At 38.0% G+C, this 13390-nt stretch overlaps 2 protein-coding genes and 1 pseudogene across 3 annotated transcripts in view; all 3 read left to right on the top strand.

Moving 5' to 3' along the window:
- Positions 1-13390, top strand: part of LOC146456232 (melanocyte-stimulating hormone receptor-like) — a 102756-nt pseudogene that overhangs the window by 2855 nt on the left and 86511 nt on the right. The window lies entirely within an intron of this gene.
- LOC146456248 (melanocyte-stimulating hormone receptor-like) lies at positions 4573-6606 on the top strand. Its single transcript, XM_085093472.1, has one exon. The coding sequence runs from the start codon at positions 4656-4658 to the stop codon at positions 5559-5561; it is 906 nt and encodes a 301-aa protein (XP_084949598.1). The 5' UTR covers positions 4573-4655; the 3' UTR covers positions 5562-6606.
- On the top strand, positions 8228-9772 carry LOC146456247 (melanocyte-stimulating hormone receptor-like). The gene has a single exon (XM_085093478.1). It carries the CDS (start codon positions 8435-8437, stop codon positions 9338-9340), a length of 906 nt encoding a protein of 301 aa, XP_084949604.1. The 5' UTR covers positions 8228-8434; the 3' UTR covers positions 9341-9772.

Raw genomic sequence — 13390 nt, 5'->3', positions numbered from 1 at the left:
ATTGGAAGGAAAAATTGCACTAAAGCTTTTCAGTCAGGGTACTAAATACTTATTCGCGTATGTATATAACAAAAATAGCAATAAGGGACTTATATGCGTTCTAAGCTTGAGCGACAATATTACATACAGTGGACTCTTCTGCTGTCTACGTTTCGCGTCTGATGTAATTAATCGGTTAATATTGTGCACCATAAAAGGATTTATCGCTGGCATCCGATGACATGAAAATAAAGACTTATCGAAAGGGTGTGGCTTTTTTTACACTGTAAGTTGTGTATTTTTACTGAACATGCGGTTGTTTTTTACGACTTTGCACATTGGGTTAATGCTTGGTAAAACCTCTGGTTAACCTAGCATCAACGGGTTGAACTACCGTGTTGAAAATGTTATGAAACAATTGGTCATGAGTCAGCTGTGTTACATTGAGATATAAGGAACGGGGGAAGTTTGGATAGCACTCAAGCATCTTTCGTGCTCTCCGAACTTCCTGCGTGCTTCATATCTCGATGAACGCACGCTAACGCATATACCAATTGGTAATTACCGGTTGAATGCCATATTTGATTCAGGAAGAAGTGTAGCGAACACGAAAACCAAGTGCGTGTCAAGTGACAAGATTTTCAACGATTCGTGGAAAATCTTGCAGCGTGTCCCAGGGGTTTTTGCTGCTGTCCGACATTTTGAACATTGCGAAGGCCCTGGAGACGAGTTTTATCATGACAATACATTAGGTGAATCCAGTGGAACTATCATCAATGAGCACCTTTCGATCTCCATTGGTTAACCATCTCTCCGAATTGAAAAAAAAAAAAAAAAAAAAACAAGTTGTGAACCATATTTTACAACGGACGAATCTTTATTGGAAATAACTTAAGCCCAAGCCGATACGGGCCACATTTTCTTGTAACTTGTTGAGCAAGAAATATTGAGTTGCAAGCACGAGCCATAATCAGGGACGGAGACCGTAACGAAATGCCAATTTGACTTGTGGGCTTGTTCCCATGTGTTGTACCAAAAAAATCTATTTTTAAAAAAAATTGCTCCATACGCGAGTGCCAGCATGCATGTAATGCGCCGATCAACTCGAAACTTCAACATCCCCCCCCCGGGCAAACCCCGGGCATTTGAACTTTTGAAGATTGGATCGTTCAAATTCCCGCCCCCTCGGGCCAAAATGGTGTTCAAATGCCCCTCCTAAAGAACAATCGTTGTCGGCTCCTGTCATGAGTTACTACAAAAACCACAACTTTAACATTGAAACTAATGATTGGAAATTGAATTTGTTAAGTCGGACAATGTCAATCAGCAAGCGTAAGCTGCTCTAACTCTGAAACACGGCGAAGGTTGTTTAACGAGAAATACATAATAACATATTTAAAATGAGTTAGCCGGCTACGTAGACTGTTCGAGTAGCAGGGTATTCTCCAGTTTAAGCCAAAGTAGCGGTTTCTTTATTCGACAATGTTTTTTTTTTCTTTAACTTTTCACTGCTGTTTTATGGCTATTCTAAAAACCTCTGCAGACACAAATGCGGGAGAAAGGTGCAGCTTGACTGATTGCATAAAAAACTACATCGTTTAAAGAACTAGAAATACATATTAATTAGTTAGCCGGCTACGTAGAATGCTGTTCGAGTGGCAGGATATTCTGCAACTTAAACCGAAGCGGTTTTTCATTCGACAGTGTTTATTTCTTTCACTATTCACTGCAGGACAAAGCCGCAGCTTGACTCATTGAAAAAAAATCTACATCGTTTATATACAATCTATAAAAACAAATTTATATTTAAGCATCTCACTTTTGAAGACCTTTTTTGTAACATTTTTTTGTAATGCTGTATCTCTTCCTTTAAACTCCTCCATCTCGTCCAAACACGTATTTATAGCTGTTAGCGACATCGGCACCCCCCCAAAAAGCGATTTGAAACCTGACACTTCCGGTTCAATTTTCCCCACCCCACCCGGGCAAGGTCAAATTCCCCACCCCCGGGCACAGAGAATAGTCAAATGCCCGGGGTTTGCCCGGGGGGGGGATGTTGAAGTTTCGATTTGATCGGCGCATAAATGGCATGTAGATGTCTTGAATCAAGAAAATATATTAAAGAAAACACCTTGCCACACGTTGATCGGGATTCTTTGTGCTAATTCCGATGTGTTTAATCACTCCATTTGAATTATGTTTTTGCCATATCGATCGACTTTCATTATAATAACCTGCTTTCAAGCCGCGATGTGGCGCTTTAAGTCTTCAGTTCGCTAACATTTCTACTCCCGTCCATCGCATTTTTTTGGAAGAAAAACGTTCATTATCATGATCATGATATCGATACTTTTCCGTGTGGTGAAAACTAAGGTGCGTTCGATTGACCCTATTCCGGAATAACAATACATTCCGGATTATTCCAGAATAGCCATCCATCCTTTCGTCAATAAAACGATTATTCCGTTTCTGGAATAATGCCCGCGACATAACACGCAGACAGCGGTTTTCCGAAGGAAAATACAAATTTCCGTAACATCGTGAACAGCAACATGGCGGCGACATTGAAGGTCATTGTTGCAGGTTTTGCAACTTTTGTTGAAGAATTTCTCTAGGAGGAATCTGTGCAAGAGGAAGAAGATGTCTTAGAAGAGTTTTTGCCCTTGTTTTATGCAAATAACTTGTTGTCAGAGCGGCGTAACGCGGTTCGCATCGAAGGTTATGCGGAAACTGTTGTTCCCAATTATAATTTGTCAGAGTTTCGCAGCCATTTTCGAATTTCGGCGGACACATTTGAACAGCTTGTTTGCAAAAGACAAGGGTGAGAGCTTTCCATTTGCCTTCGCACTGGTCAGCCCGCGGCGAAATATTTCGACCACTCTCGACACTCTCCGCTTGCATTATCGCCGCAATCACTTCCCAGACTTGTTTCTTCTTGTAGTTAACATTTTGGAACATCTCTTTCTTTTCTTCGTACAAGGAAATGAGGAGAAGGGTCTCTTCCCGACTCCAGGAGTATCCTTTTTTGAGTAAAATTTCGTTTTGCTCGCACGCAGCGGAAGCCATTTTGTTTGTTAATTTGAAAAAAACCACGAAGCATGACGTCATTATTCCGGATTATTCCAAGTATTCTACTCTCTGGAGCAGAATGTTTGGAATACTTTCCATGTATTCCGGAATTGGAATAGCGTCTCAATCGAACGGTTGTTCGGGTTTATTCCTATTATTCTTATTCCGGAATAGTGTCAATCATACGCCCCCTAAGTGAAAAAAGATGCGATCAGAATAACGATTATGAGTGAGAGTAAATGTTAATATGTTTGAAACTAAGAAACAAAGATCACAAACAAACATGCCGGGGAAAAAGAATAGGGCATAGATGATTGGGGAATTAAAAGCAAAAATCCACCTGACTATGCTAATGACAATGGAAGTAATAGGAGCTTTGGTCCAAGGTCCCCAACTACTAACCTTGTTGCCAGGGTTTGTCCTCCCGGCTAAGATAAACTGTACCACAGCTTCAAAAAAAATTATAAAATAGTTCGTTTTATGTCATATTTGTACTAAAAGGGCATCCATAATAGTGAAGTGTTTGTAAACAAGGCAACATTTCATAAGACAACCCAGGGTCTTCGTGATATTCAAATTCTTGGACGGAGGCAAAATACTCGACGAATCGCGGAGTGTTTTGTCGTGTGGTACATATCTCACTTTCCTGTTCGCGAGCTGTTTTTCCAGGATCAAATTTGGTTGCTACATGAATGCCACATTTAATCTAGGACACGGTGTAGCGAAGAAGAAAACCAAATGGGTGTCACGAGACTAAATTTTCAACGACTCGTAAAATATCTTGCAGCGTGTCCCAGGGTCTTCGCCGCTGTCCGAAATGTTGAACATAGCGAAGGCGATCATGAATGCATTGGGTGAATCCAGTGGAGCTATCAATGAACACCTTTCGATCTCTATTGGTTAACCATATCTACGAATTAAAAGAACACCAAGTTGCAATTGTGAACCATATTTTACAACGGACGAATCTCCATTGGAAATACAACTGATTACAAATGACTTAAGCCCAAGCCGATACTGGCAACATTTCACAGACGAGGTCGATCATGAAATACATTAGGCGAATCAAATGGAGCAATCAAGTTCACTGAACACCTTTCGATTCCCATTGGTTAATCATCTCTCCAACTTCTCGATGACTGCCGCACCAAATGAAAACTGCATTATTAAACCGTTTTAGACGCCGCTCTTTTGCCAATTACAAATTTAAATTCATCAATTAAGTTCGGAACACGATAGGAGTAGCATCTGAATAAATTATACTAACAAATGAGTATATTTTCCCTCTTTGTTTTACCAGGTGAACACTTAAATTAGCAATTAAATAACGAAAGTAGAAGGCCGCCTTTTAAAGCCCACGCCATCGGCTAGTTAGAAAGAGTAACCCACATTAGTTCTTGTTAGATGATAACCCAAGATAACTGACATAATTTGTGCAAATGATAAGAGCCGAATAAAAACTCATTAACATTTAAACACAACTTCTCCTTTTAAATGAGTAAGCGAGGCGAAAACTCCAAATAATCTTCTTTTCAAGAAATTCACTAAGTTTCATTACCTCAGGCTTGGTTGTTGCTTGTTAGTAGCGCCATCAAACATTCCCTGTCATGAACGAAACACGCAAAACCTGCTTCCATTTGGATATCAACTTGGACCAAACGGAAGAAGTTTTCATCACAAATATCCTAACATGTATTTTCGACGCAGTGTTTTCTTTGATAACTTGTGCAGGAAATTTTATCATCCTGCATGCGATTCGTAAAGACCAGCATCTTCATTCACCGTGTTTCATCCTTCTGTGCTGCCTTGTATTTTCGGATCTTCTTGTGGGGGCAATATGTCAGCCATTTTTGGTGGCACTCAAAGTAGCCGAACTTCTGGATAATTTTGCCAAGAACTGTACGTTAAGAATAAATCATAACTTATCAGCCTACATAACTTCTGGTGTTTCGTTGCTCACTTTAGCTGCGGTGTCCATTGATCGTCTTCTTGGATTAACTCTTCATTTACGATACAGCGTAATTCTGACTGTTCCTCGAGTGTTTCAAACTCCTTTTTCTCTTTGGATCTTTTCAACAGCAGTCGTTATACTTAAGTTTTGGATGAACACTGCCGACTGGAATTTTCTCCCCTTGGTTATTTTGTTTCTCACACTTATTCTTATAGCTTTCAGTACTTCAAAAATTTTTCAGATCGTTCGCAGACACCAACGCCAGATAAATGACCAAAACACGGCCGCCCTGAGTCTTCAGATCAACACGGTGAACGTGCTCAAGTGCAAAAAGACTGCTGTGACTGTACTCTATGTTTATGGCTTGTTAATTATTTGCTATCTTCCATTCGGTTTGACGATGCTTGTAGAAGCATTTATTGGCTATACAAGATCAGTGAAGATTGCCTATGACTACGCTAAAACTGTTGTTTTCGTCAACTCTTTATTGGATCCACTTGTATACTGTTGGCGAATAAGGGAGATACGACGAGCAGTTAAGAATACTTTGAGAAGACAATGAACACTAACAACAACTGAAGTGGACAGGATTTCTTCCAAGGTCGCCCATATTAATTGACATGGTCAGCTAAAAATTTAAGGGGTTTTTACTATGTTTGACAAGAGTACATCTCGATATTGCCTCATATTGAGACGTTTCCTTACTCGGAATAAAAAAAAACCAGCCTCTTTGGAATGCATACAAGTTAAGCGAAAGCCGAAAGCTGCCGCACTTACGCAAGCGGGGATATGATTTTTATTTTGCCAAGAGTGAGAACTGAGTGTTTTAAGAGCGGCTGCCTGTAAGGATTGAGAATTTGCCGTCAACGACCAATTTGGCAAATCGCTCATATTCGGTCCAAAAATACCGTTGGTGAATTATTTTCAAAATTCATATCTAAAAGTTCCACTAGCGACTCTACAATTTTGAGAGATTCGCAAAAATTTCAAAATGCGGTCAAAGTGCGGTTTTTCGGCCAACGGAGGGTTCAAAATAAGGTGCGAGAACAAAGCACTGACAAATGCTTAAAATAACTTCAGGTGAAGTTATACTTTACACAAACTATGAACAACCATTTTACTTATACTTTATATTTATGAGTTGTTCTTACGTTTGTGTCTTCCATTCTGATCTTGGAAGCATTCAATGGATAAGCAAAGGCAGTGAACGTTGTATATGACTATGTTACAACGACCGTTTTTATCAACTCCTTTTTGAATCCAGTTGTGTATTGCTGGCGAATAAGGGAGATTCGAAAAGCTGCGATGGCTTCTCTGAGACGGCAAAAAAAACGCTAACAATCCAAAAGGATTGAACATCTGACAAGGTCGACATGAATACAGTTCATTGAACCGAAAAGAAAACTTAACAGGACTGAATATATAGACAATACTTGGTAGTAATCATAGTGGGGTTTGTTGGAGAACGCAAGCAATTGCATAGCGAAGCGATGAAAACACAGCAAGACACACCAGATAAGCTCTTTCAGTCTTTATTGTCATTTCTCGAAAGCCTCTTTGTGTATATATTTTTCGATTTAATTTCAACATCATGCAAAGTCTTACAATTAATTTATTACAATAATAATAATAATAATAATAATAAAAATAATAATAATAATAATAATAATAATAATAATAATAATAACAATAATAATAATAATAATAATAATAATAATAATAATAACCGAACATAAAAGTGCCCGTTTGACGGGGGGAAGGAGCAGGTCAAATTTAGTGGAGGAAATTTCCCTGCAAGTTCCTTCTTGCTATTTTTTTCGATCTGTGTTTGTGTGATATTCAAGCGGTAAAAAGCTTTACATCGCAGCTGAATCAGTTAATTAATGCCTCGATGGTTTTGAGAAAATTGCCCCCTTTGCCTTAAACACGTAATCGCCATGAGCCCTCGTTGAATTAAGGATTAATTTCCAGGCGCCTTTTCAAAGTTTTCGCAAATAGCTGTCGTTGGTATGCGCTTTGGGCAATTTGGGAAAACTTTGAAAAAGTGCGTGGAAATTAATACATATGCTAATAACCTCCTTTCGAGTCACCATTTGGCCTATGTCTTCTTTTGCCAACAACTCAACCACTATCCGACGCGTTTGGAGGTTGATAGAAAAACGTTTGTTATCATGCATGGTATCGTTACTTTTTCGTGTAGAGGAAACTAAGTAAAAAAGATGCGTTCAAAATTACTGAAGAGTAAAAGTAAATGTTAATATGTATGAAGCTAAGAAATAAAGATCACAAACAAACATGTTGGGAAAAACGTATGGAGCATAGATGATTGGAGAATTAAAGCAAAAATCCACCTGCGTATGCTAATGGCAATGGAAGTAATGGGAGCTTTGGTCCAAGGTCCCCAGTTACCAACCTTGCTGCCAGGGTCTGTCCTCCCAGCTAAGCTAAACTGTACCACAACTTTAATTAAAAATAAAATAGTTCCTTCTCATCAAATTTGTCATAACAGGGTATCCATAATAGTGAAGTGTTCGCAAACAGTGCGTCAGTTCATAAGACAACTTATGGTTGCGTGATATTAAAATTGGCGGACGGCGGCAAAGACAACACGCTGCAAAATAGTCCACAAATTACAGAGCTTTTTTTCACGTGACACATATTTGATTATCCTGTTTGCGAGCTGTTTTTCCAGGATCAAGTATGGTTGCCGGATGAATGCCATATTTGATCTAGGAAACAGTGTAGCGAGGACAAAAACCAAGTGCGAGTCACGAGACTAAATTTTCATCGACTCGTGGGGAATGACTTTTTGTAGCATTGCAGGATGAAATCATCAGGTAGACAAGTTTATGCCAAGGCAGTTATGTATTGATGGAGAAAGCTAAATTAACGATGATTGCGGTACCAAATCAAAACTGCATTATCAAACTCCTTTATTAGACGCCGTTCTAACTTTTGCCAATTACTAAATTCGTCGATTAAGTTCGGCACACGATAGGAGTAGCATCTGAATCAATTATACTTACAAATGAATATATTTCGCCCTATTTGTTTCACCAGGTGTACACTCGTTTATCTGTATGACTACTTCAGTTAGCTGTCAAAAAGCGGAAGTGGAAGGAAGTGTTTTAAAACCCACGCCATCGGCTTTCAACGATGAACTCACATTGGCTCATATCAAAATATAATACAACATAACAGACATAAATTTGGGCAATTCATAAAAGCCCAATACAACTGAACTCATTAGCATTTAAACACAACTCCCTCCCTTAAATTAGTAAGTGAAACGAAAAGTCCAATCAGTCTTCTTTACAAGAAATTTACTATTTTAAAAAGTTCAAATTGAAAATTAAGGTCGTAGAATCAAGTTTCTAACAATATTTGATTACTGTACTTCGGTTAGCAGGGCCCACATCAAGCAGATTCCCTGTCATGAACGAAATTCACAACACCTGCTTCTATTTGAAGATCAACTTGGACAAAACGGAAGAACTTTTCTTCACAAATATTCTAACATGTATTTTCAACGCAGTGTTTTCTTTGATAACTTGTGCGGGAAATGTTATCATCCTGCATGCGATTCGTAAAGACCAGCATCTTCATTCGCCGTGTTTCATCCTTCTGTGCTGCCTCGCATTTTCGGATCTTCTTGTGGGGGCGATTTGTCAGCCATTTTTGGTGGCACACAAAGTAGCCGAGCTTGTGGATAATTTTCCCACGTACTGTACGTTGAGAATAATTCACAACTTATCAGGCTTCATAACTTCTGGTGTTTCGTTACTCACTTTAGCAGCAGTGTCTATTGATCGTCTTCTTGCCATAACTCTCCATTTACGATACAGCGTTGTTGTTACTGTTCCTCGGGTATTTCAAACCGCTTTTTCTCTCTGGATCTTTTCAACAGCAGTTGTTATAGTCAAGTTTTGGATGAAATCTGCCAACTGGTTTGTTCTTCTCTTGGTTATTTTGTTTTTCACACTTCTTGTTACAGCCTTCAGTACTTGCAAAACTTTTCAGATCGTTCGCAGACACCAACGCCAGATAAATGACCAAAACATAGCCGCCCTGAATCTTCAGACCAACACAGTGAACGTGCTTAAGTGTAAAAAGTCTGCTGTGACTGTACTTTATATTTATGGTTTGTTGCTGATTTTCTATCTTCCATTCGGTTTGACCATGCTCGTAGAAACATTTATTCGTTATACAAGTTCCGTGCAGATTGCCTATGACTGCACTAAAACTGCTGTTTTCATCAACTCTTTGTTGGATCCACTTGTGTACTGTTGGCGAATAAGGGAGATACGACGAGCTGTAAAGAATGCTCTGAGAAGACAATAAACACGATCAGAATAAAAAAACAGGCTCTTGGTTATGTCACCAGCTAAGCGAAAGACGAGAGCGGCCGCACTTACGAAAGCGGGGACGAGGTATATTTTGCCAAGAGTGAGAACTGAGCGTTAAGCGCTTGTTTGAAATCGATATCTTCTAAACTGTTTGTAGTTTTCTTTTTCTTAAGTTTGCAAATTTACAAGTTTGTTGTAGATTGTTTCTCTCAGTAATGTTTCCTCATTTATTCATTCAATATATAGGAAAAACTATGTTCATGAGAGGCGTACTTAACATAATGTGGAATATATGTAAACAAATGTTGGCCGGCACTCCAGTTGTCTCTTATTGGAAGGACAAATTGCGCTAAGGTACTAAATACGTCTTATATAAATGTAAATATATGAAACGTATATTTTAAACTGCGGATTAAAGGTCAAATAGAGGAAAGATCCTCGCAGTTACTACGCAACTTAAGAAGAAAGAAAGCCTGAACAAAATTTTTTCAGGCTTTCTTTACGCAGCTGCTTAAGTTGCGCAGTAACTGCGAGGATCTTTCTTCTATTTGATAAATACGTCTTGTTCATTGATCTATATAACAAAAATAGCAATTAGGGAATTATATGCGTAAACTTGAGTGAAAATACTGCATACAGTAGACTCTAATCATGTATACGTTTCGCTTCCGTGTAATTATTCGGTTAATTTTGTGCATCAGGAAAGGAACTATCGCTTACATGCAAGGCCATGTAATCAAAGACTTATTGAATCCAAAAGAAAACCTTTCCGAGTTATTTCAGGTAAGTACTGGCAAACATTCGGGTGGGTGGGTTGGAGAACATAAAAAGTCCTTGAAAGCAACCGTTGACGTTTATAGTTGTTGTTAGGAATTCTTCCAAACATTTCACAGTTACAACCAAGGAAAGAATACTACGGGAAAAAAATGTTTATCTCTCCAGGAAATATTGAAACGTTTTGAATGTAAGTGTAGCATGATTGTATACAGTTAGTATAGTAAGTATTATAACTTTGAAGGTATTGTCAGCAGTGCGTAGTGTAAATATTGTATTGTGTGTCTTAGGCAAATAAAAAAAAAAAAAAAAACAATGTTAAGGGCTCTTAACATAATGTGGAACATATATAAACATATGTTGGCCGGCACTCCAGTTATCTCTTAATGGAACGACAAATTGCGCTAAAGCTTTCTAGTCTGGATAATAAATACATCTTATTCTTTAATGTACGTCATTAAGTTAATAACAATAAAGGACTTAATGCATTACCTTGAGTGACAATACCATAGACAGTGCACTTTTCTCGTGTCTACCAACTAATAACTCAGGTATTTTCCTGCATCAGGAAAGTAATTATCGCTGAAATCCAAGGACATAAAATCAAAGTCTTATCGAATCCTAAAGAAAATCTTTCAAAGTTATTTCTGGTCAGTACTAGCTAAAATCCGAGTGGGTCGGTTGGACAACAATAAAAGCCATTGAAAGCAACCGCAGATGTTTTTGAGTTGTTGTTTGCAATTCCTCAAAACATTTACAATTACATAGAACCAAGGCCGGTGTAACAGACTTAAGGGAATCAAACAAAAATGACTCTTTCATAGCATATGGAGGATATTTACAATAATTATAGCTTGATGAAAATATTAGGAGGATAGATAACGAATTTCACGTCGCTAAGTTAGGCCCGCTTCTGACGCTGTGCCGCTTATATTCATCTTTATGATTACTTCAATATTAGTTATCAAAAAGGGAAAGTAGAAGGCAGTCTTTTAAAACCCCTTCATCGGCTAAACTTATCGGGGTACATAACTTCTGGTGTTTCGTTATTCACTTTAGCTGCAGAGTCCATTGATCGTCTTCTTGCATTAACTCTTCATTTACGATACAGCGTAATTGTGACTGTTCCTCGAGTGTTTCAAACAGCTTTTTCTCTCTGGTTCTTTTCAACAGTAGTTGTTATACTTAAGTTTAGGATGAAAACTTCCGACTGGAATTTTCTCTCAGTCTCCTTGGTTATTTTGTTTCTCACGCTTATTCTTATAGCTTTCAGTACTTCCAAAATTTTTCAGATCGTTCGCAGACACCAACGCCAGATCAATGACCAAAACATGGCCGCCCTGAGTGTTGAAAGACAGGCCAACACAGTGAACGTGCTCAAGTGCAAAAAGTCTGCTGTGACTGTACTTTATGTTTATGGTTTGTTAATTATTTGCTATCTTCCATTCGGTGTGACGATGCTTGTAGAAGCATTTATTGGCTATACAAGATCAGAGAAGATAGCCTATGGCTACGCTAAAACTGTTGTTTCCGTCAACTCTTTATTGGATCCACTTGTGTACTGTTGGCGAATAAGGGAGATACGACGAGCAGTTAAGAATACTTTGAGAAGACAATGAACGCTAACAACAACTGAATTGGACAGGATTTCTTCCAAGGTCACCCATATTAATCGACAAGATCACCTAAAAATTGAAGTGATTGTCACTATGATCGACAAAAAAACATCTCAATATTGCCTCATTAATTAAGACGTTTCCTTACTGGGAATAAAAGAAAACAACCTCTTTGGAATGTATACAAGTTAAGCGAAAGCCGAAAGCTGCCGCGTTTACGCAAGCGGGGACATGATTATATTCTGCCAAGAGTGCCGAACGTTTTGAGAGCGGCTGCCTGTAAGAATCGAGAATTCGCCGTCAACGACCAATTTGGCAAATCGCTCATATTCGGTCCAAAAATATTGTTTAGTGAATTATTTTCAAAATTCATATCTAAAAGTTCTACTGGCGACTCTTCAATTTTGAGAGATTTGCAAAAATTTCAAAATGCGGTCAAAGTGCGGTTTTTCGGCCAACAGATCGAGGGTTTAAAATAAGGTCTGAGAACAAAGCACTGACAAATGCTTAAAATAACTTCAGGTGAAGTCATACTTTACACAAACTATGAAAAACTTTTTCACTTATACTTTATATTTATGAGTTGTTCTAAATTTTGTATCTTCCGTTCTGTGTGACAATGATCGTGGAAGCATTCAATGGATATACAAAGGCAGTGAACGTTGCATATGACTATGTTACAACAGCCGTTTTTATCAACTCCTTTTTGAATCCAGTTGTGTGTTGCTGGCGAATAAGGGAGATTCGAAAAGCTGCGGTGGCTTCTCTGAGACGGCAATAAAAACGCTAAGAATCCAAAAGGATTGAACATCTCACAAGGTCGACATGAATACAGTTAGTTGAACCAAAAAGAAAACTTAATAGGACTGAATATATAGACAATACTTGGTAGTAATCATAGTGGGGTTTGTTGGAGAACGCAAGCAATTGCATAGCGAAGCGATGAAAACACAGCAAGGCACACCAGATAAGCTCTTTCAGTCTTTATTGTCATTTCTCTTGGGCCTTTTTGTGTATATATTTTTCGATTTAATTTCAACATCTTGCAAAGTCTTAAAATTAATTTATTACAATAATAATAATAATAATAATAATAATAATAATAATAATAATAATAATAATAATAATAATAATAATAACAATAATAATAATAATAATAATAATAATAATAATAATAATAATAATAATAATATTATTAATAATAATATTAATAATAATAATAATAATAATAATAATAATAATAATAACAATAACCGAACATAAAAGTACCCGTTTGACGGGGGGAAGAGCAGGTCAAATTTAGTGGAGGAAATTTCCCTGCAAGTTCCTTCTTGCTATTTTTTTCGATCTGTGTTTGTGTGATATTCAAGCGGTAAAAAGCTTCACATCGCAGCTGAATCAGTTAATTAATGCCTCGATGGTTTTAAGAAAATTGCCCCCTTTGTCATAAACACGTAGTCGCCATGAGCCCTCGTTGAATTAAGGATTAATTTCCACGCGCCTTTTCAAAGTTTTCGCAAATAGCTGTCGTTGCTATGCGCTTTGGGCAATTTGGGAAAACTTTGAAAATGTGCATGGAAATTAATGCATATGCTAATAACCTCCTTTCGAGTCACCATTTGGCCTATGTCTTCTTTTGCCAACACTTCAACCAC

This window comes from Pavona decussata, unplaced genomic scaffold (assembly GCF_977016875.1).
Source record: "Pavona decussata unplaced genomic scaffold, jaPavDecu1.1 SCAFFOLD_260, whole genome shotgun sequence".
In the NCBI taxonomy this organism is placed as follows: Eukaryota; Metazoa; Cnidaria; class Anthozoa; order Scleractinia; family Agariciidae; genus Pavona; species Pavona decussata.
This window is presented reverse-complemented; position numbering and strand designations above follow the sequence as displayed.

Bases quoted from the DNA above. Each gene is read 5' to 3' on its own strand.
- LOC146456248 (XM_085093472.1), top strand. From the start codon at position 4,656: ATGAACGAAACACGCAAAACCTGCTTCCATTTGGATATCAACTTGGAC.
- LOC146456247 (XM_085093478.1), top strand. From the start codon at position 8,435: ATGAACGAAATTCACAACACCTGCTTCTATTTGAAGATCAACTTGGAC.